This window comes from Rhinolophus ferrumequinum, chromosome 2 (genome assembly GCF_004115265.2).
Source record: "Rhinolophus ferrumequinum isolate MPI-CBG mRhiFer1 chromosome 2, mRhiFer1_v1.p, whole genome shotgun sequence".
NCBI classification, from domain to species: domain Eukaryota; kingdom Metazoa; phylum Chordata; class Mammalia; order Chiroptera; family Rhinolophidae; genus Rhinolophus; species Rhinolophus ferrumequinum.
The window spans coordinates 53,220,930-53,245,485 of record NC_046285.1 but is presented as its reverse complement, the minus strand read 5'-3'; the positions used below and the strand labels follow the sequence as shown (position 1 = coordinate 53,245,485).

Below are 24,556 nucleotides of genomic sequence, written 5' to 3'. Positions count from 1 at the left end.
AACTCAGAACTGCTGTTTAGTAGCTGTGTTATCTTAGGCAAGGTAGATACCTTTGCTTCTTTGTTTATAAAAACGAGCACTCTAATAGTTATTGCATTGGGTTGTTAGGAGAATTAGTTCACAAACATTTGGAAGGCCCCACTTCATCATTTTATGCTAAATTAGTACTGTTACAGGAAGAGGTATGTCAGTGTCACAGTGTATACAAATATATTTCTTTTGTATCCCTCAGGATATAGTTACCAGACAGTGCAATACTTCAGTGTATTTTACCAGCATATACCTTTTTAAGGGATTAAAAAATGATGTATCTTTTCTCATGTTCTATAATAGACTTATGCGCAATCCCATCACTTTGCGTTCCCAATTTGATTTTTTAAAGAAACTGTATTACTAACACAAGTTTGTCCACTGTCAGGCCCAGTCTCCTACTGGTTTTCCTGAGAAAGTACTCATATGGCTCCCTTGAAGTGATTTACTACTTTTATACATATAAAATTATGGTTGTGTTAATGTACCAAATAATGTCCTTGGAAGCAAATGTTTCCCCAGTGACTCAGCTTCATCAGTCACTAAGGGAAGATGAGCCATGACTTTGTCCATTAGTTAAAAAAAATCTTGAGAGTATCTCTTCTTACTGTTTCTCTTCAGTCTAACACTTGGGAATACATCATGGATACTTTCAGCCAGAAAACTTTCAAAGTTTAACAGTTACTACTGTATTACACAGATCAAAGTGGCTAGAATCGCATATTCAATTAGGATGTAGTGTGTTAGTTAATGGAATTTAGAAAAGGGAGGCAGTCAACAGAGTTTTACTACAATTTTAAAATAGTACAGGGTAGAGTATTGTAGAGATTGGTAAAGTTTGACGTATCATATCTGTTGCTAATCTTAAATTTGCCTGATTTTAAATCACTTCACCACTTTATTTTGGAGGTTCACCAACTGATTGTCCTTTAGCATTCTCTCATATTCTGGAGAAGATATCCCATTTTCACTAGTGAAATGAAACCATAAAGCTAGAGTTAGGCAGGTCAAAGAAATGAGAGAAGAGCCCAGCCCTTGTCGTCTTGGGAGGCTCATGGGAAAAGGAGTCACATAGGAACCAGAACTTTTCGAAGACATGACGAATCCCATAGCTGGAACAGGGAAAGGCCAGGATGAACCTGAGGCATCCTAAGAAGTAGAAAGTCTGGAAGTACTTGAAGGATGGTGGGGACATGTCATTAGAATACAGAACCAGCTTGAAGAGGTTCCAGCTGGCCCAAACTAGGACAATTTGGGCCTCAAAATAATGACAATTATAAATTGTAACCCACTGAATAAAACAAATCCATAAATTGATAATTATATACATAAATGAATAAAATCAGTGATGGAGAATGGGATGTTTGCATAATCACAAATTATCTCCACACAACATAATTAAAAAGGGGAACACTTTACAGTGGAGAAGCACATTACTCAAGCGGTCAAAGTAACGGGCACGTCAGACCTGTGTGCCACCTTATAGGATGCAGTGAGAACCCAGCACCACCTGTAGTAAAGGTGTGTCACTTAAGTCCACTCATAAAGATACAGCAGACAGACCCAAGTTAAGGCCCAGTCGACAAAATAACTAGCCTGTAATCTTCAAATGTGTCAAGATCATGAAAGACAAGAAAAGACTAAGAAACTGTTCCAGGTTGAAGGAGACTAAAAAAGATGGGGGTAAAATTGCAACGTGTGATTCTGAACTGGATCTTTTTGCTCTAAATGACATTGATGGCACAGTTGGTGAAACTTGAATGGGATCTGAGAGTTATGTGGTAGTAGTACATCACTGCTAACTTTAAAGCTTTAATTCTTAAATTGGGATTACTAGGATAATATTATTTGTGATATTAATAGACTACTTGGGGCTTATGGGGCATGACAATAAACAATTCAGGAAAAATATGTTCCTGTAGTGTTCTTACAACTTTGCTCTAAATCCACGATTATTTTTACACAAAAGGGTAAAAAAAAGGTTTAATTTTGTTTTTATAACTGATAATGGGTCAGGGTCATAATGAAAATAATTTAGAGAAAACAAGACTTGAAAACATGACCTCCAAAGATGTCGAAAGGCTGAGTCACTCCATGGACAATTATTAAAAGATACATAGCTCATCTTTTCACCTTAATTTCTTACTTGCAGTACCAGTGTCGCACTTAGACCTGCCCAGCATTTAAATATGCTCACTATGACTTTGGTGAAATTATTTCGATTTTGTAGTGAAATTTATCTCAAAGGATTTTTATAGATATTTAAATACAGCGTTAACTTAGGTAAAATCTATTTGGATTCCCAGCATAATTTTTAATAATGTTTCTGATCTATTTATTCAAACAGACTGCAATTTTAGAATGTTTTCTTTGTAGAGGGAAAAATTGGTACATTATAGCTAAAATAGAAGTTTTTCTTTCTGTTATGATCTGTTTTATGATTTATAAAATCTACTTTATGGTTGTCATCATATAAGACAAGTAACAGTGTTAACATCTCACAGACTTTTTAAAGAATGTGTTCTCCATTTCCCCAAAGCTGAGTATTTGGGCACTGGTAACAGTTGCTGGTAGTGTTGCTAAACTGGCTGGAATTCCTTTGTTTGTTCTGTGAATATTGTATCAGTTGTTAACTGGGTTATTATGAGTTTTTGGACCTTAAATCAATTGTTTACGATCCAAAGCTTAGGTTTCTTCTTTTTTCTTTTTTTTTAAGATTTTATTGGAGAAGGCGAACAGGACTATATGGGGGAACAGTGTGTACTTCAGGCCTTTTTTCCAAGTCAAGTAGTTGTCCTTTCGATCTTAGTTGTGGAGGGTGTCGTTCAGCTTCAAGTTGTTGTCCTTTCAGTCTTAGTTGTGGAGGGCGCAGCTCAGCTCCAGGTCCTGTTGCCGTTGCTAGTTGCAGGGGGCACAGCCCACCATCCCCTGCGGGAGTAGAACTGGCAACCTTGTGGTTGAGAGGATGCGCTCCAACCAACAGCCATCGGGGAGCTCAGCGGCAGCTCAGCTCAAGGTGCCCTGTTCAATCTTAGTTGCAGGGGCGGAGCCCACCATCCCTTGTGGGACTCGAGGAATTGAACCGGCAACCTTGTGGTTGAGAGCCCACTGGCCCATGTGGGAATCGAAACCGCAAGCCTTCAGAGTTAGGAGCATGGAGCTCTAACTGCCTGAGCCACCGGGCCAGCCCCCTTTAGGTTTCTTTTTAAACTCTTGTTCACTAAAGCCCGAGTTATACTTTTCATTCTCTGTGTACATAATCAAAGAATCACTGATACCCAGGAAGTAAAGGGGCAATTGCCAGTTACTTAGATCTCTCTGTCTAATATCTACAGTCTTTCTCTCCTTATTTTACAATAAATTCCTTTTCAGTTTTGTATCAGAACTTGAAACTGTTTATTAATATATATTTGAATACTTTTCCTGTGCCAGATATAAGTTATGTGCTTTATTTACATGCACTCTCATAGGTACATTTTTTTCATTTTATAGATAAAGAAATGAAGGCTGAGAAACACATAGATAGTAAGGTAAAGTCAAGATTTGAGACCAGGTCATTTAACTACCACGCCGCATTCATTTGAGCAAAAAACCTGAAGCCATTGGAAAATATAAATACATAAACTGGTCCTTTATATTTAGAAGCTCCCATAGTTAATAATGTCCTTTATGGTCCGAAAGAACACGTATTAGTGATGATCGCCACCAAGCTAGGTACTTCCTACACTATAAAACGCTTTATAATTGAAACTGTCAGGTGATAGGAAAACTGATAGAATTAGAACATCTGGGTAAGAGAATGCCAAAGTGTAAACGAAGCCACTTAAACAGATTGAAGGAAGTTAGTTGTCTTTATATGACTTGTAACGATGTCTCGAAGTATACTCTGTCAAATTCCACCATAGTTAAGTAGTATCTGAGTTGCCCAAAATTCAGACACAAGTTTTCAATGTGATGTGTTCCCGCGTAGAGACTTAAGTACCAGCTATAGCAGATACAGAATCTTTAATTGAGTGATTAAGGCTTTTTGTTGAGTGTTGAAATGTTTTCTAGTAAGCGTCAATGTATTTCTTCGTATTTCTTAGGCTTTATTTGAATAGAAGATGTGCTTCAGTCAAACCTGAATACTTGATATTTACATTTTCATGCACCAGTGAAATATGAAAACAATGGTAAACTCCTTTACTTGGGCCACCATTGCACAGGCCCATTTTAATGACATAGTTTGATGTCCTTAGTGTTAAAAACAGTGTGGCTTAAAGAGGCTGGTAAATTAGAATTTTCCAATATCCGCGGCTTTCTTCTCCTGCAGTTAATTTGCCCTGCTGCCTCCCTACGCGAGGTGGCAACATCTGGCCTTTTTACTAGAGCGGGGGGATTAGAGAGTAGGAATCCCAGCAGCGTGCGCGGCCTCTTGCCTCTGTTGACTGTTCTTTATTGTTTGATGCCTGAGCATCTCCCAGACAGCAAGCAATTGTTTCTTGAAACTTAAAGTTTGTTTCTCTTGGGATTATACAATGCTGGTGGGGCTCGTCTTTGTGTCTCTTCACTTTCCCAGTATCCTCTTACCCTCCATCCTATGCTTTCTCTTGATAATTAGAAGAGAGCAAAGATACAAGCTTTGTAACCTAGTGTGCAGGAGATTGAGTTTGACTCTAAAAACTTAGAAATATAGACTACGGATGGAAATTTAGTTTTTGCTCTGAGCTACATATTCAGTAACAGAAACCGTTTTTGTAATTAAAACTTTGTTCTTCCTAATTAATGTACTAGTGCATTTTTGAAATTAGGCTGATTAAAAGGAGGAGCAGCAGAATGATTCATTCAGTACTGCCATTTTAAAAGCTAAGATCAGAAGAGGATATGCCATAGCTGATTAAATCTAAAAGGACCCTTTCAGTAGCTCTAAAACATAATTCTAATTTATAGGATGGTTAAGAAATATCTTCATGCCACATTAAAACTTGAATATAAAGTACACAGGACATATTTAGATGGAATCCTTAGCCAAAAAGATTTTGTTGTTCTTCATTTAGAGAAGAAAAATGTCAAGACATTCTCAAATTTAATTTCTATGGGTTACTCCATGTTCCTAAACTTACCCCATACCTGCCATATGCCTAAGGGCAATTTTGAATAAAAGTGGTGGCCATGAGGTAATGTAAGACTGAAAATAATCCTAGAAAGATTATTACACTCAGAATCCAGAACGTAAAATTACAGAAAAGAGAAGTCAAATGTGGGGTTCTGTCATGCGTATTTTGACAAGTCTCCATAGGTGATTCTTGACATGTATACCACCACCACCCACCCTCCTTCCCCCCGAACCAGCACCTTAGAGAGTCCTGTTCATAACAGTATAGTTTGTCATTTTATTAATTGCCATAAACTTGACATACCTTCTTTGAGTAGGGCCTGATAAACCATGTGACTGTTAAAAATTTGCTAAGTTATTGTAACGATATGTATGGTAGCATGTTCATTTTGTTTCTGTAGATATAACCAAAACAAATGAATTTTGAAGGGATTTAAAGGAGGAGAGGATGGCACTGAGTTGTAGAATTCTAGGTACCTGGGTCCAGAGAGGATTTAAAAGAAACACACCCACAATCAAACAGAATAGAGTAAGGTACCTGGAGAGAAAGCCAGAACTTTAAGGATCTCAATCCCTGTAGCATGATTTATATCTAAATGATGTTACTGTGTTTCTTTCAACAAGAATTACAAGACCTCAATACTGCTTTTCTCATCTCTCCTAGCTTCTAGCACATTTCTAAGCGGTCGTTTCCCTTTGTGTCTCGTTTCTTATATCTCTCACTGTGTCTTCTTCTATTAATAGATCATTATGACTTGGTCCTCAATTGGTGTTTTTCCTCTGCCCTACTTATTTACTTCCCTTCAGTGATTAAAAACCTCACCGAGGTACTACAGTGTGGTTTAATGGAGCAGAAGGCAGGCTTCCCACTATAGGCAACCGTAGATCAACCAGAATAACCAATTAAGGAAAACAATGCATGTCTATTATGATTGTTCTGCCAAAGTGATCTGCTTCTTTATAAATTCACCATGCCTTGTATGTTATATATTGTATGTGTTCACTGACTGTTTGATCATGACCTTTTTAATACAGACTCTTCATTAGCTTCCTTCTCTTAACTTAAAAGAGGGAGAAGGAAGGTCCTCTGCTCCTAAAGAACCTTGTTTCCGCAGCACACTGTCAGGCCATCGAGCTGCCCATTCCTCCTGAGAGCAGCCGGCATGGCTGCCTCCCGCCTGTGCCACCCACTCTCTTGCTGATATCTTGTGCTCTGTCTGCTCTGGCTGTCATCCTGAGCAAAATCACTTTCTGGTCACCGATGATTGCCTAATTGCCAATTTACCAAAACACTTTCATAATTTTTCATATTTATTAGGAATTTTTAAGTCAATTGGAATACTTTCGTTCTCTTTGACATTCATGTACTTTTTGGAATAGATAGTAGAAATGAGTATATTTGGAAAATGGAAAGTTTGGAATGTTTCTCTTCTTTACTACAGAGTAATAAATAAGGTAACTTCCATAGTGAGGTAAAATTGTCCAATTAAAGCATCTAAAGAATATAGAGAAGGGTTATTTTTACCTTGAATCTGCATAGATGAAGTAGACTCTGCATAGATGAAGTAGACTCTGCCTTGTATTGTGTGAGCGAGAAAGAAAGGGGGTTTAGGGGGAGAGACAGAGAGAGAGAGAGAGAATAAAATAATCCTCAGGGAGAATCTTCTGTGTTAGAGGAGTAGTTATTTACATGCAGGATTCCACATCGTGAGTCTGAGTGGTGTGCTTTCCAGGTTATTGATGAGAAAATCCAGACTCAAAATGGGGCTTTAAGAGTCAAGCACATTTTTCATGACCTAAATCTATTTTTCAAAGGCAACATTGAAGAATATTGATTAATTGGTGCAAGATTAAAAGAATATTTACTTCTCTGCAATCGTATACAAGCTGCTCAGTGCCTTAATAACACGTACATTGGTTTTGCTTTTTTTGAACTCAGCTTTTAACTCATTTAAAGTAGGAATGAAGATAAGAAAGGTCTCTTTGGTAATTTATGAATTGAATTTTTCATTTATCATTTTAAAGTAGGTTATATTGATGTGTTGTGATATGTGTGTATTCTTATGTATAAAAAGGCCAGTGCACATAATTAAAGCTAGAAATTAGGCTGGTTTTTGTTTCCCTTGCTAATAATGCTTACCACTTCCTCAGTGACTGAGTTCAGAATGAAATAACATCTTTGAATTTGGGATGAAACTTTGATTTGATTTGTTTTTTGTTTTATGTATTCTCTCCATTTATGAGATGGAAAAAATAGGATCTGGTCATTGAAAACTAAATCTAATCATGAACAATCGATCGGCCTGTGAAACAACATATTTAAAAAAATAAAATTAAGCAAGACATGAATAATTTTTTGTTGTTGAAGGACGAATTGCTGCACACTAAACTGGTAACTTTTGTGAAGCAGGGTTCTCAGGGTAATTGGAGAGGGGATTAAGGGCAAAAGGAATTGTAATTTTTTTTTCTATTTTATACATTTCTAAACTGTTTCTTTTCCCAAATGAACATAATTCAAAATTCCTTAGAAATTTCATATTCTAAATTATCATAGTCATAGAAATGATGAGGCCTATTCATGATGTGATCAATCTTAAAAGTGAAAGAATATTTTCCCAAATGATCTCTTGGTGATCATGACATTTTGTGGGACACAGTAATTGCTCATCGTGGTGCCCTTCTTAGTGGTTAGGATTCACTTTGATTTCTTCTCATTTATAGTAACTGCCCATCATGGAGGTGAATGAATTAAAATTTTCTTGAACTAGTAAATGTTTCAAGCTTGTGCAACCTGTTTAAGTTAATAGATTTTCTCTGTTTCAGTGGAACAGATTTACTCTGTTTAGTGGAATAGATTTTCTCTGTTTTACCTGCATATGGAAATAGTCCATTTTAATTTCTCTTAGAACAGCTGTCTCATCCATTCCTTACTTAGTTTTAGTATTTTGAGTTATAGAAGGAAGTGTGCTATTTTTTCACTCCAATGAGATCTTTTTTTCTGGGCCAAGGAATTCAAGTCCTTTTAGTCTCTCCTTTTATTGGCATCACTTCGTACTGTGAGTTATATGTACAGACTGTACCTGTCTTCAAATATACTACCAGAATTTTAGGTGTTTTTGTTTTATTCCTTTTTATTATCACAGAACTAGTACATATGCATTGTGGAAAATTAGGAAATATAGATGGCAAAGTTTGTTAAACAATTGCTACTACCCAGGGATAACTACTGTAACACTGTATTCTAACAAAATTTTTAATGTGGTCTTAGGGACATAATTTCTGTCATTTCTGGAGCACATTTTCATGAAGATATCTGAGGTTGGCTTTCTCTTATACCCCAAATCTTCAGTTCATTGTCATTGCTTGTATTTCTGGTTTCTCATATATCAGAGTAGGCTAAATTTTTCTTCCTTCATATAAACTTATTTCAAAAAAATGAAAAGTTCACCGAGAGGAAAATCAGCATTAGTAAAAATAACACCTATGGTACCAGTTACTTTTAAATAGGTCAGGTATTTCAGTGGCTATATTATAACAAAGCTTGTACTGAAAATCAGTTGGCTTTGAAAGTTAATCCCCACCTGTATTCAGGACACTGGCACTTCCAATGTGTGCTTGCTTGTGCCTTCATTATGTCTCGCCTTGAAAGATGTTTAAGTCTTTCCCATCTTAAAACTGTTGGATTGCTCCTTCCATGCACTCTAGCTACTTTTGGTCTTGATTCTCTTTTTAAACAGGAAAACCTTTGAATGTTTGCCTGCTGCCTTCACTTTTAACCATCCACCCGATTCTTAACTTTGTAATCTTTTATTCTCCCTTCTACTGAAATTGTTTTTTCTAAAACAATCAAGAGAGGAGAGCCAAGAGCCGGGTGAGCATTCAGGACTAGAAAGCATTCTCATGTAACTGCATCCTTTGGTACTCTGGAATCAAATCCTGCTTCGAACTCTATCTGTCACTTAACATTTGTATAGAGCTTTACACTTTACAAAATGTGTTATGTTTGTCCATGTTTGGGCCTTGTCAAGGCGTAGGAGGCTTGTAAGGTATTATCTCCATTATTCAGATGGGAAATTGATGTTCATTGAGGGAAATGATTTAGCGAGTTACCTAAATACTTATGGCAAAGCTGGGGCCAGCACACGTGTTAGACAGAGTATCATTTTAAATATATGTTCTGGGATTTTGTTCGTCTTTAGTCTTTTGAGTTTGTGCTTGTGGGTGACTATAGATAACCAAGTTCATATAATTTGGCTTCATTTTTTATATTATTTTCAACGTGTTAATTTTAGAGCCTGCTCTCCTAGTTAAACTAATCATTAAGTATTTAGAACAATGAATTTGTCTCCTCAAGACATATGTAATACTTTCATTCTTCAAAAAAGATAACCAGGTTTATAAATCTATGTATGCATTCTTATTGCTATTTCAATTTTTTTTGTTTTCTTTTTTATAGAAAAAAGAAATTGTGACTTAAAATTTAGAGGTGATTTTCTAAATTAATGCATATGTGAAATTAATTGTGAAGTTATTTTTCATTTCTTTGAGCCTTATTGTGAAGGCTTATGAAACCAGAATCAGTAATGATACCTCCTTACAGTATAGTTGTGAGAAATAACAACTGAAAACTTACGAAGTCAACCTCACGAAACATGAATACCTGTTCATTCTTCATGTGAGAAGTTTATTAATACTTTGTCCTAATGCAGCATCTTACTTAAGAGATATAATTATATTTCACTTTTGCTTTTCATCTCACTTAATTCATAATTTTATTAAAGCCTGTAATTTTTTAATTCCATAGTTTTTCATAAACTTTTAGTTTGGTTCATAAATCAGAATTACATTCTCTGTTCTTGCATTATTTTCTTTTACTTTTAAAATTACATTAATGAGCTGACTGTTTAAGAATCATTCTCATGATTCATTCATCTGTTACGCCTCCTTTTTAAAGCTTCAGTACTAAAGGTCTTTTGACAAACCAATATTTATAACAGTTTGACAGCGGGATGAGGAACAGCGTTTGTCTTTGTAACAGCTTGAAGAAAGACCCTTTCCAGGACCCGGTCATGCAGTTACAATCTTGACCTCTTTCTTATGCTGGGAACATACATACAGCAGCACCTCCCATGTGTTTTCTTGTCCCATTGACTGTCCATTCACTTCCCATCTGTTTTGCAGTCTTAAAGGAACAGAAGGGGCCCTCTTCTTATAAATCTGTCTTTGCAAGTGATAAATGATGTCCTGTCTCTTTAAGGGCTGCCTGGGTGGTTTTCCTTTCTTAAAATGTTTCAACTTTCCTCCTAACAAAATTCAGAGTAAAATATACTTTTAAGAATAAGAGGAAATAGAAAAGGAAAAAAAATGATGGGTTATTTTAAAACCTTAATTGATTGGGGCTGACTATTTTACTGGTCATTGGGCTAAAGCTTTCCCAATTAATGACCCAAATCATATTTTTAAAATTGTATTGATATTTAAGTTTTTCAACAGAGACAAAAGGAATGTATTCATTTTGAGATAGTGTATTTATTTAAAACTTTTTTTTTTTTGGAGAAAATAAAGCAATGTATTATTAATGAGTTAGCATATAAAATAGCTTTTAAAGATTTATTTTCACCATAATTTGAGTTGATAGATGTAATTAATACGGAGCAGTTTATGTACTGGATACAGAATAAAATAATTCATAGTAGATAATTACAATCTATGGTAGAGTCTAACTTTCCCATTTAAAAAGATGATCATGAATCCCATAAAAATTTGTTTTTTTCTTCCATTACTGAACATAAATACTTTACGTATAGATATTTATCATTATGAGCACACACATTTTCTAAGATTTGAGCAGAAATTTCTTTTTTTCCTATACAGAAATATTTGTAGAAGTTTAAATATGACAAATACTGCTACCCAAAATATTCTTAAATTACTGATAAAAAAGCATTACCAGTATAAAAAAACTACTTTTAGAATATTATAGTATATTGTATGAATCAGCTGCCTAGTGGTATATCTTCTACAAATTAGCTTGTTAGTATTAATTCCCTGCCTTATCCCAAAAAGGATTTGTGGCAGCTTACAAAAACCTATCCAGTGCAAAAGGTAAAAATACTTTAATGGAAAACGTAAGTGGAAGAAAAGAGAAAATCCAGGCAAGTGAAATAATGTGAAACTTGAGATAAGATTGGTACCCCCTCAAAATACATCCTCGAGGGTTTCATATACTTTGTTCTAAGAAAGCCGCAAATTTATCCCTGAGTTTCCTAGTGGCTGGTGCAAAATGGAAAGCAAAGTTGATTACAGGATTTATGGTAGCCATCAAACAACAACACAGCAGTTACTTTGATAAAGCATAGGTATTCCTGGTACACACACCTGAGAGATTTCATCAGTCCTAATAAAAGGAACACTGAGTTATATGATATAGTGAATCAAATGGCTGCATATAATCATGAAATTCATGGGACTCTTAATGTTCTCAGTATAGGCCAGTAACATAAGTAATGCTGGGCGAAATCAAAATGATGCAGTCCAAATACCCAGCTACTTGGTTTGGTTTGGCTCATCTAAAGATGAAATATATAGTATCTAAAGAAATAGATGAATTATATACCTCCCATCCAATCTTCCATAAATATTATTTTGTCTTACAGCTGAGCCTTTAAGTAAGCATCAAGTAACAGAAAGTCCAAGGTTTTACACTCATTGGCATTGAAAAGCACCTGGAATGTTGCTACTCTTTATTAGTTAAGGGCAGGTCCATAGGAACTAGTAATTAGCTGAGCTGAAATTAGGGTTGCCATCTACTTATGAAAGTTGAATGGCCTAACCAATATAAAGGCCTGAGTATAAAGCTACTCTCTGTTCATCCATTCTGAAATCTTTTGGAGGATAGGCTTCAGAATATCAAGAAAGGATTTTAAGACGTTTTGATTGTCTTATCCGAAAGGAGTTTACAATTAAGTGTTAAGAAGAAAAAGAAAAAAAGGAAAGCTAAATTTATCCACAAGTCACTTTGAGCTATTTATATATCCTGCAGGCATAAGTTATAATTTACCTCACAGACTTTCTTATGGCAGCTTTCTTTCTAAATCATATTGTTTTGGGTCTGAAAATAGCAAATTTTTTCAATAATTTAAGTACTGATTAAGTCAGCTCACTCAATGAATAAATGAACAGTGAATATACATTGAGGGCATATATTACATAGCAAGTGCTGTGCTAGGCTGATGGTTTTAGATGACAGACTTTTCGTAAGTATATAATTCATATGAGCAGTCCCACGTTGATTCCTGGGAAAAGCAGTATAAAACTAATCTTTCTAAAATGGTTATGTAGCCCTGTGAGAATACTATTGTCATCTGTGATTGCATTTTTTACCAGGAGCCTAATATGGAATTTAAAAAGATACTAAGTAACAAAAGACAATAAACAAATTTAAAAAGATGCAATTAAACGTGACCAGCTAGAATAGTACATTTCAGTTCTAAGTTTTAAAGTAGTATGGGCTTTGGATTCTTCTGGACAAATTCCTTCATTGTGCAAATAAAGAAACCATGACTGACTTATATGCAGTCATAAAGTTAAAGGGTAAGCTGGAACTAGAAAGTTTTTCTGATCACAGTATTGCATATACCTTTTGATACATTATGTTTTGTCTTTATAAAAATCATATAAAATAACTACTCTATTGATTATTTGGGGGTGTTAAACCAGGGATTTCTAACTTTTTTTCATCACCCTTTCATTATTGTGTGTACCGGGAAAGTCTATGCTTTAGAAGATTTGTCTACAATAATATATTCTTTTTAATTAGAAATACAGAATTACAGTTATATCCTAATGAGCCTAAATAAATGATTGTTATTAGAATAGATGTAATTCTAGCCCAAACAAAGATTTCCATTTGAACTGTTGAAACAATGGAAATAATCCAGAGAACTCTGTTACCACTTTCACAGACCCCCTAGAAGTCTGGGACCTCACCCAGCTTTGAAATTACCACGCCAGTCTCAAACCGCTTTCCAGAAGATAGGAAATGATGCCTCCTTCTGTAATAAGCAGTATTCTGTTTGTTTTCATTAATGAGCCTCTTTAATAATAATCATACATATTTGTAGGGAAAAAACTACAGGGCCAAGATTAAGAAGATAAGGATTAGACTTAGTTATATACCTTTGACTATTTCTCTTTAGTTCTCCCTTTTCATTACCTGTAAAAGGCACACATTTTTTTCTTAGGCTAAATCTAACATTTTGAGTGTAGTTTGAGAATCTTGGAATCCGGTCTCTTACCTGTTTTTGTTTTCTTTCCTTGTTTTTCTGTATCCTAGATGATTACTTTAAATACTGAATGTCTAAAGAGCACTTACAGTATAGTTGTCTAATAAAAAACAAGCCTTCTCAGGAACAACAATATTATAATACATAATAAAAAGTGTTCCTTTAATGTTCAGTCCTTTAGTGAAGAGCTTTTAACAGCAGAATCTCACCTGCAAGGTGTCCTCAAGCTTGGTACAAAGTGTGTGTGCAGCACGTTGTAAAACAGTTCCATTAAGGAACGCTGGGGTCTTTGGACGTGTGCTTTGCTTCAAGTGCACTGTATCAGTACATTTGTAGCTTGCTTCTTCATGCTTTCTTTAAAAACATCAAAAGTTGTAAAAGGTTTATTTCAGTGCATGTGGTAGTGTTTTGTCTGTGATTCTTTGTTCCTGTTCTAAACTGTTATTAACCACTGAAGTGAACCTTCTCCCCGGTTTGGCCTTTTGGTATTCACAGTGTATTCAAAACCTAATTACAGATTAGTCTATATTTGAGACTTTTAGAGTGAGTATCAGAAGACTCAAAAAGAATTTGAGAGTAGCAGTATCATTTCATGTGGAGATAAAGAGACCCAAAACATGAATGGGTGTCAAATCATCTGAAGAAAAGAAAAAAGAGAAGGAACTTCATTCACTGAGCCTGATGGTTTATGAGTTGGGGATTATGGGAATATTCATGACTCAATCAAGAAGCACAATGAATTGATGTTTGAAGCAGTTCATCTTTTAAGTAAACATTGGGTAAATGGAAAGTAGACCTAGTATTCACTACATGGAGAATTGGCTGTTTCAGTGTAACAGAAACTAGCAGTTTGTTAATCCCGTCTTGAGTTGGTTTAATTTATCAAGTAAATTACAAATTTTATAAGAATTCTCTATAAATATTTAATGCAAATATTTAATAGAAAAGGGAGTTTGCTTTATAATTAGTCATGGTAGCCTGTACACATATTTCTGTGGGAAAGTAATCTCTAATGGTGAAATAGTTAAATACAATAAAATTTGGGGATTTGAAAACACTGTAATACTAGAACATTAATTTGGAAGGATCAGAGAGTAGAAAGTTTTAGTTGCTGACATTCACCTTTGATTTTCATGGATAACTCAATTTTTTCTGCAGCCGGATACCATAGTTAGTATACTAGACAAGTGCTGAAAATTTACATCAGAATTTAAAATGGATGCATTCAAATATGGGAAATGATGCTGCTTATATTTGTAATATAGCTTTTTTGCAAACCCTGAAATTAGTTTCCTTTCTAAAGTCGTGTGTGTGTGAGAGAGAGAGAGAGAGAGAGAGAGAGAGTGTGTGTGTGTGTGTTTGTGTGTGTGTGTGTGTGTGTGTGTGTGTGTGTGGAGTCAGCATATTTTAGCCTCCTTAATAAGGTGCAATAATTAAGTTGAAGTTTATTTCTCCACTGGTATTGTGTTTTGAGACCTGAGGATCCTGTTTCATGTTGCTTATGTGGTTCAGGTGTCTTACCAGCTGGCCTTGATCTTCATGGTCCCTGTGGACCCTGCCTCCAGTTCCCAGGCTGGCTCCAACTCTTGTGGTCCTGACTTCTGCCCTTTTGGTCACTAGAATAACATCCAGGAAGCCTGTCAAGTGTTTGTTTTTGTTTTTGTTTTCTTGATAACCTGCAGCCCTTATTTTCTATGCTATGTTTTTGGGAACTTCATTTATCATTTATTAAGTACTGAACATGTATATGACTGAGTCAGACATTGTTGTAGGCACTGAAGATGCTTCGCTTTTTCTTGTTCTTAGGGGCTTCTGTGTATAGATCCAGTCTGCTTAAGAGGTAATAATACTCATCAGAGGATGATAATGTGTTGTGCATTGTTTAGTCATCCCTGAGCACAGAAGTATTTAGGAGGTGTCGGGTAACTATTCCATTCCTCAATTTTTACCAAAATATGTCTTATTTCACATAAAAAGTAAAACTTACAACAAATACACTTGAAATAGTAGCATTTGCTTTGTGACTGTTTAGAGTCTGCATATGGCAGCAGATCTAGTGTGTGTTTCTGATTCAGAGGAATGTGGACGAGGCCACTCTCCAGGCTTAATGTCCTCTTCTGTGGCAGTGACACCTGCAAATTTGTATGAGGACCACATGAAATATGGGACTGGAAATCACTCAAAACATAGTCGATACACTAGACTTAGAATGAGGTAGAGAGTAAGCAAGGAATTCTCCTCGAAGGCAGGATATACCATCTGTGTCCCCATGTCACTCCTTTTAAGTACATTGTAGAAGGGAAGGAATGAACAAAGAAATGAACTGAATTTTTTTATGTGGAGCTAGAAGAATACATTTATCACAATTTGTTTTTTTTAAACATTTACCTCCATCCTCTCTTTTCTTCCGCTTTCTCCCCATTACTTTCTAGACCCTAACTTAACTGCTCTTTGTGTCATCCTTGAGATCTCAGGGCATGGTGGTACAGTGTGCTGATATTCTAATTTTAAAATATTTGTGAAAATAGCTTTTTAAGGGAAATTTGGAAATTTTTTCATTCTGTGGTTTTCATATAAAAGTTAGTTAAATACTTTTATTTTCATTTAGGAAAAACACGGCTTATGTTTAATTTTGGAAGAATTTGCATTTGATTTAGACCTGCATCAGAGTGGCTCCCGGTCTCTGACCATAGAAATAGATCTGCTCTGAACAGTCTCCTGTGAGTGATGCTGCTGTACCGCCCGCTCACAGATAGTCGGTCCCCTGAGGATGGAGGTCATTGACAGGGCAAAAGGGTGGGGAGCGCTAGGCTGCAGCTGCCCGATTGTACTCAGATCGTGGAGCAAATAGAATCAGGTTTCTCTCTTCATACAGTACAGCTTCCCCAAGTAGAAACAGTTCTCAGTGAATGTGTAGAGGAGCTGCTGAGGCTCTTGACACATGTTTTAGATTTCCATGTGTTGTGCTATTTAATCTGGATGACTTTTTTAAAGACCCCCCCTCCATACATTTCCAAAATTCATGAGACAATTTACAAAACTCTTTTTTTTCCTCCTGTCCTCCGCCTTTTTAAAAAATTCAACTGATGAACTGTACTATGTGGCGCTCCCTAATTATTCATCAAAGAAAATAGGCAAAGCTGTTTCTAAGCAACTAGATGAATTAATTTTAAAAATAAGAATGTGACCTTATTTTGAGAAAGAAAGTTTTCTGGTGAAAAAACATATACAGACTAACAAAAAATACAGACTATACTTCCAAGAGATGGGTTGGTATTATTTTTTTCTATTTTGTCTAGTTTAATTTTATATATAAGGATATTAATGCTGCCTTTGTGAAAATTATCATATTTTCTCAGTGAATAGTTTGATTAAAACAATAGGGTTTGTTTTCTCATAGATTTTGTGTTAGTCTCAAAATACTAAGAATAACTGTTAAATTACTGTTTAAAAAGAGTATGAAGACATTATGTTCTTTGTATGCAACCATGATAGGTTTGTTGAGTTCCTGTAATGCTAATAAGAAATCACAAAAAAGACAGTTCTTCCTTTCTTTGGGTACTCATCACAAGTGCGTCTCACTGGTAGAATGGAATACTTGTATCTTTAATTGCAAATTATTTATTTTTAAATGTATAAGATATAAATGTTGAATATTAATGTATCTTACATGATTTTTTTCTGTAGATATAAAGTGGAATGCTTTGCAGTTTTCCCTCTAGATCACTAGCTTTATACCAGTCACTTCAATTTAATTGTTAATTCCCACTAATAAATTGTGTTAAAAGGACAAAAATATTAGTTACTATGCTTACCATAACCTATATTTTTAAATAATAGGTGCATGATTAAGTTAGCCAGAAAGTAGAATAAATCACGACTTTTCCATTTTTAATACTAAGATTGAAATGTATTGTGAATAGTTTGCATTTGTGAAGGAAACCTTTACATTTCAGAGAGAAATTACAGATTTTATTTGGAAGTCTATAAACATGAAAACCAAACATCAGATAAAATAGTGTAAATCTGTCTTTAATGGCTCTGTTGTTTTTAAACGTTCCTTTATTCACAGCTAGGAAAGTACATTTTTGTATGTATTTTAAAGCATTATTGCCCTATTCACGTTTGTTGCACATGTTTCCTACAATTTTTTTTCTCTCTTAATTTTGGGACATTTTGACATATAAGGTGTACATTTTAATGTGGTCATGTTGATTTATCTTTTCCTTTGTAAGTCTTCCCATTACTTTATACCTAGAAAGTCATTTCTAGGTTGTGCTAGTCTAAGACCAGTTTAAATACTCACCTGTATTCTCTTTTAATTTTTAAAAATGGTTTTATGATTTTATATTTTCTTCTGTTCCAGATATTGCTAACTGTGAGTCCATGATTGGGTTCCAGAGAATCTGAGAGCTCCTTAAAAATCTATACACAACTGTATATATATTTATACATGCATTTTTCTGTTTAAGATTCGTAACTTTTATTGGAATCTCAAGGATCTGTCATAAACCCCGCCTTCTTCCCCTTTCCAAAAAAAAAAATGTTAAGAGCTAGTACAACAATCCATTTGAACTTTATTTGGATATAAGGTGGTCTGTGATGCTAAACTAATTTTTTCTCCTGAATAAAGTAATTATCTCCTATGATTTGTGATGCCTTTGAAAAATAAATTTGTTTTTAATTTATTATCTTTTTTTATCTCTACAGAGAAAGTTAGAGAAATTCAAGAAAAACTTGATGCTTTTATTGAAGCTCTGCATCAGGAGAAGTAAATTATAAGTGAGTAAAAGCCCTCTTTCTGCATTGCTACTGATTAAATGCAAAATTTATATTTTAAACTTATTTTAATAGTTTATCATTGCACTTGACTATATCCTGCTTGCTCCGTAATAATAATTTTAATGGCAGGAATCTCTGAAACTAGATTCTAAATTCTATGTATAATGTTCCTTTGAATAACTTGATTGCCTTCTGCCTGGCTGAACAAAAAATATCCTCTAGAACTCATTTTGAATAGAACAAAGGTGACCAAACTAAGATATTTCATAATATGCAGGTGGGTCATAAATTTCTGCATGCAAAGAATTAAACTGTAGCTCTCATTATTTTATTCCTCATTGTTCGTATTAGATGGATAATTATCTATATGTTAACTCGCAAAGCTTTTTATTTGGTTTGACTAAAAATCTTATTAATTGTTCTTATTCTCTAATGTGTAAAAACATTTGGATAAACCTTTTTCCTGTTTAAAATAACTTAGATAGGCTTAGAATTTAGTACTCTTCTGAATGTGTGGATTCTCTTGTCTAATTCTGTAGTCCTGCATTATTAGCATATTTCCAATAAAATAATGTATATTGAAAGACTTCGTAGCATAGTCAATTGTTAATTATTGCTGAAGAATTATAATTAATAGGTCTTTTGCCTTTATTGAAGAAGTTGAGAAAGGGAAAATGCTGTGATTAAAACATTATCATGTGTCAAAAATAATCACTTTATTTGTGAGCCTTTCCTTACTGGCAGCCTGCATCTCAGAACTAGAAGGAATAGAAATGTGAAAGATTCTCTTCGTAGATGAACTCAGTTCAGAAAAGGCCCTTGACCCAAACTACCTACTTTCCTCTACTGTAGGGGCAATATATTTGAGAAAGCAGGCTAGAAAGGGAAGCAGGGTTCAGTCCAACAGCACACCAGCAATGAATGAGAGAGGAAGGAGTTAGAAAGCTCTAGAGTACTGCTTTGTTACTTCGTTTTGTTTGTCTCTTTCATAACTTAAGACAGATGTACAGATGTATACAAAAATAGAAACTAAATATCAAACATCTTTAACACCAGCCAAAAAGAATTCAGTGTTTTTAGATATCTATGGTTGTAAATGTTTTATACAACTTCTGTGTTTTAAAACCATAAAGTGTTAGGATATCTTCCTCATCATAATTACTGTCAATAGTTAATGTTAGATAAACGTTTTGAGAGCCTCTGGATTTGGAGATTCTCCTCTTCAGCACCAGAATTCACTTGATATTTTTGTTTACAAATGTGGTTTTATTGGGTGGGGAAGTTACGAATGTCACAGAAACCCTATTAAAAATATAAGCTACATTTCTGTTTCATAAAATGAGAAAGCCCAAAGCCAGCCAGTGTTGTACATAGTAGTTAGTGTCACTTCCCTAAGCAGGTCACTGTTACATCTCGATTTACCATTGCTGCTGGGAACAAGCCTTTTCCTCCTACCAGAGTGTCTGTCCCAAGTGCAGGCCAGGGCAGTGGGAAGAGCCAGGTGGTGATGGTTTTGTGTACAGGGAAACTATCCCAGCTTTCTCTGTCCCTTACTCCTCTGTAGTCTCTAAGACCTTCCCCATCCCTTGGGATTTATGACTGTGAACTGTTACAGATATCTGTGAATGGGACAGATGATCTGTTTTCATGTATCTTGCAAATCCATTTAAAAGAATATGGCAAAATGGTAGCCTTGCTTCATTCTGACCATTTTATAAAAGTTAACCAAGCTTCTTAAGAAATAGTTTCGCATTGATAGTTTTAACGTATGGAGTTCCTCAACCTGATAGTTTTAAGTAACTAATTCTGATACTTGCTGAAAATGTTTATATCCAACACAGACATACACAGATTCCTTCTACTGATCAATTTTAATATACTATGTGTTTAATTTTTCTCTAAGAAATGAATTTCAGTCTTTTTTGATTCATATATATCATGTTTGATAAAATTGTTACATTATGTAGGTGATTTTTTAAATTTAATAAAACTACCAAAGTTAGGCAGTTAAGCTAATATATTTTTATGAACATATAGTAATTTCTCCCCAGACCTAAATTTATCAAATGTGTTTATTTTTACAGAAACTTACTCATAATATCATCACTTCTGTACACACCTGAAGAAAGAAAAATCCAAAGTCTTTTGTCCTGCCTTTTTTTCCTTCTGCTGTTCCACCTTTCTAAACATAAAATAAAGTCATGGGATAAAAATAATGTATGTGTGTTAGAGGCACTTTAACCACCAGCTGCCTTTTGAATGGAAGAACAATGGGAAAGGCATTAACATCCTATTTTATTGTATTGAAGTGACAAATTGGGATAATGTAAGTGGTATGACCATTAGGTTCAGTCCTCGAAGATAAGAAACTTGCTCTTCTGCTTGTTGTCTCACTTGTGGTGACACTAATTTAGCTAATTCATTAGCTGATGTTACTCTATGTCAGTTTCTTTTCCAGAAAAAGAGTGCTAGGTGATTTGAAATAAAACTTAATAGCAATTTTTAAAAGCTATCAACTGTATCTAAAATAATGGTAATCCGATAAGTTGCTGTCTGTATCTGTAATGTTCTCTATCCAGAAACTCTTTGACCCTGATAATTCAGTTTATACTCATCATGTGAAAGAAAACTTGTTAACAAAAGAACCCCTCAAATAGGATAATTTCGTTGACAATAATTCCTGTACATTCATTGAGAGAGATTTCAACCCTTCATTGACAGCTTAGAGTTGCCTTAGAAGCTAAGTCACTGGTAGCTTACCTATTTGATTCAGTTGATGTTTTTGTACTCTCTCTATCCATTTGAATATCATTCATTTTGAATGTTGTATACTCAAGCTAGGCTTTCTGTTAACAGTGTTTGTTTGTTTTTACCTGTTGACAGAGCTCTTGTTGTGACAGAGGAGAGGGAAGATTGAGAATAATCAATTGACTGATTGCATTTAGACTATTGTCAAACATTTCAACTAGGCATCTGGAAAAGGCTTTCTTTCATAAGACTGTGTTTTAAATAGCAATTATTTCAACAGTTAGAATGATGTTGCCCATACCTCTTTTAGCTGAATGTAAAGAAAAATACAAAGTATAATGTATTGCAGTTCAATTACAGTGATACCCTCACAGCATTTTCATGTTTTATGTATTTATTTTTATTGGCTAAAGGACTTTAAAACAAAGAAATATGCCATTTTTGATTTTAAATATCTTTCTCATTTAACTCTACTATTTGCTACCATTTCATTAAGCCTTTATTATTCTAACAGAAATGCTCATTGTGTGATAGTTTTTATTTTACAGTTTACTTAATTTTACAATTTTCTTGGAATTATGTTTTGGTAACAATTCCTTGCCACTCTGCATTTTTAAATATTAATATCAATACATTCTTCATTGTGATCTCTGTCGAGACCTGACACTTAATATGCAAGGTTGAAGGATATCACAAAATATTTTAGAAATTGAGAATTCAGTAAATATTTGTTTTATACTGTATGATAAGAAAAGCAGATCCAGTTTTCAGCAGCTATTAGCCACCTACATTGTTATTTGGTAAGTCAGTAATCAAGAGCATTTCCCGTCTTTTAGAAGTCGGGATAGTGGGTGAGCAGAAAGGGAGTGGAGCAGCGCAGTGTTCCCCACACAGATTGGGCGATGACCTCCCTGGTTAGCTCCCTCTAACCAGTGCTGGCCGGTAGATAAACCCCTTCGTGGAAGCAGGCTTCATGCAATTGTTAAGGCTTTTGTAGTTGTAAATCGCAACCGCTTTACAACTATAAACCTATTTATCAATCAGAAAAGATATAGGACCATATTTATTTATTTCTGTGAGCTCCAAATAGGAAAAAATGTCCTCAGCTGTATTTCTACAGATTTCTCCCAAGCGAAAGGCTGATGTCAAATCAGTACTTTTATCATATCCCTTTGTATAAATTTAAGAAAGGGGGTAAGGTGTCTTTATTTCTTTGAGATCAGTATTTGTAATTTAAATATATAAACAGATGATAAAAAATAATACTATTAAGTCCCATAAAAATACAGAAATTCCCCCATCCTCCTCAGTAATATGACATCTCTCGTGGATAATATATATATTTTCTCTTTTTTTCACTGATCTCATACTAAGCATGCCTTTTTTCCTTTGAAAACTAAGTATTTATTAAATGCAGATATTATTAAAAGAAAAAATAAAATTCAGATTCTCAACAGTAAACCCTGTGTGTTGTGTCTGTAGTTCAAAAATTATAAATGATTCAGATTGAAGCACATTTCAGAAATCCAGTATACAGAGTTAAATTCTAACTAGACTAGGAATCATTTGTTTTTCAGGTCAGGATTTGCACCAAAAGAAAAAAAAAAGTGAACAAAGCTCTGTAGGGAACTGAACAACTGTAAATTCTATCTAAAATTCACTCTGGCAGGGACCAGTTGAAACGATCAGTATATGTAGGCATTGCACAGTGAGAAGCAAGTTACTGCTCCTTCGTGGTTGAACCAGCGGAGCTATACTTACAGGTGGAGCAATCAGCCCTTTTCAGTATCTTAATTATATTCTCTCCTCGTTGTATTACCCCCCTTTTCTAGGCGTTACGCCTTCCCACAAATAATTTAGCCTCTGAATGCAAACGAATGGAGTAAAAATGGGTTGGGAACATTGCAGAAGAGTAGTGTTTCCCAACCTTACAATTTGGAAGTTTTACATATGGTAAGATTCAGAGTGTAGGTTTAAAAGATCAATTTCTTTGTTAATAATTATATATTTATTTTAGATTTATGTATCTGTAAAAAGAAATATGGCATTTTGGTTTTCCGATAACAGGGATCAAAGTAATGCTTTTTATCTCAATTCTCTAAACTGGTATATGCTATAGTTTCAGGTCCTTTAGCAGTATGGATATGTGCTTACAAATATGCTTACTTTTTTAATAATCATGGCTATGTTTAAGTATTTAAAACAACTTTGTTTCTACTTGTGCACTGTGAGTGAACTTTGTATTTTTAAAAACCTTCACATTACATGATATTACAATTTATATTTTGCCTGTGCTTGATCTAAGTTCATGTGTGTAGCTGAGTAATTAAAGATATTATATAAGAGAGCATCTTTTAAGTTTCCTCTGTTTTAAAGAGGGAGAGAGAGAGAGAGACCTCTGCATCCACAGTCCTGATTTGACTGCACAGTATAACCAAATTGATGGCCTAACAAGCCTCTGAATTTGGCTCTTCTCTGAATGCTTTAATTCCACAAGCCTCACTTCACAGTTGTAATCGTGTAAGCGTGCTTCTTTTTCATGTCTTGATACTTGTCAAACCATTGTGGTATTTCCTTTGGTAAAATATATTTAAAATGCTTTTTAATTGCATTTTGCGACCATGGCCATCATTTTCGTCAATGATGCCAACCTGTTCAGTCATATTCATGAGGCTTACTAAAAAGTCATAGCTAAGTCTTAAAACTCAAAGCAACCTTAAAGATCACTTAATTCTATCTACTACCTGATGATGAACTCCTAGTTCTCATTTTTATTCCTCACAGAACTTTGCTCATAAATGATGCTTATTACATATTTGTTGATCATTTGATGTGTAAAATGAGGCAGAATGTAGGTGTGCCTTCTCCAGGATTTGTTTTAGTTGGCTAAAGTCGAAACTGGTAAAAGATTCAGAGTCATGATTGCTTCAGTAAGTTGTACACAGTAGCTGACATATGGTGTATTTCTGATGAGTAAATGTCAAGAGACAAGTCTTTGAATTCCTTCAGAAGGTTTGTAGGAAATAACACGTTTCAATCTTATTACCATTTATTTTCGCTTATCAGTCGTAACAGACCAATTCTAGTGTGAGGCCCAAAAATGTGGTTGTATTTTAAATTAAGTTTCCATCCTTTGTGCAGTTCAAGTTCAAAATCTTCTTGTATATAAAAAGTTTGAAGAATTTACTTCCTGAAAATTTAATAGAGTAATTTATCTGTTTTCTTCTCATATTTCCAATTGAAGAATTAACATCTCTATCAAAGTGAAACTACCAGGTGTTTGTAAATAATACAGATGTATTGTTTAATTATATTACAAAATGTATTTTAAAATAATCAAGCATACCCAATTTGTGATAACTAAGACAGTCATATTTTCAGTGCATATTAGACTAAGTTGATATATGTAGAAAACTGAAGAGTTAAGTACTACAAAATTGTCAAAGATGAAAACGCAGGACAGTATCAGGAAACTTTAAATGTGAGTGGCATTTAGACTGAAGAAGACGATTTTATTAAGTACGAGTAAGAAAAACATGTAAGACACTGAGTTAAATCTGTATCTTGAAGTGACATTGTTGAGTTACCAGCTAGAAAATTGAGTGTGTGTGTATGA

At 34.6% G+C, this 24,556-nt stretch overlaps 1 protein-coding gene across 1 annotated transcript in view; it reads left to right on the top strand.

The window, feature by feature from the left end:
- The window catches only part of OPA1 (OPA1 mitochondrial dynamin like GTPase), an 80,463-nt gene extending 57,146 nt beyond the window's left edge, over positions 1 to 23,317 (top strand). Inside the window, 2 exon segments of the mRNA XM_033131374.1 lie at positions 18,121 to 18,192; positions 20,277 to 23,317. Coding sequence (XP_032987265.1) covers positions 18,121 to 18,185 — 65 coding nt within the window. The 3' untranslated portion in view covers positions 18,186 to 18,192; positions 20,277 to 23,317.
- Positions 23,318 to 24,556: the final 1,239 nt, after the last annotated feature.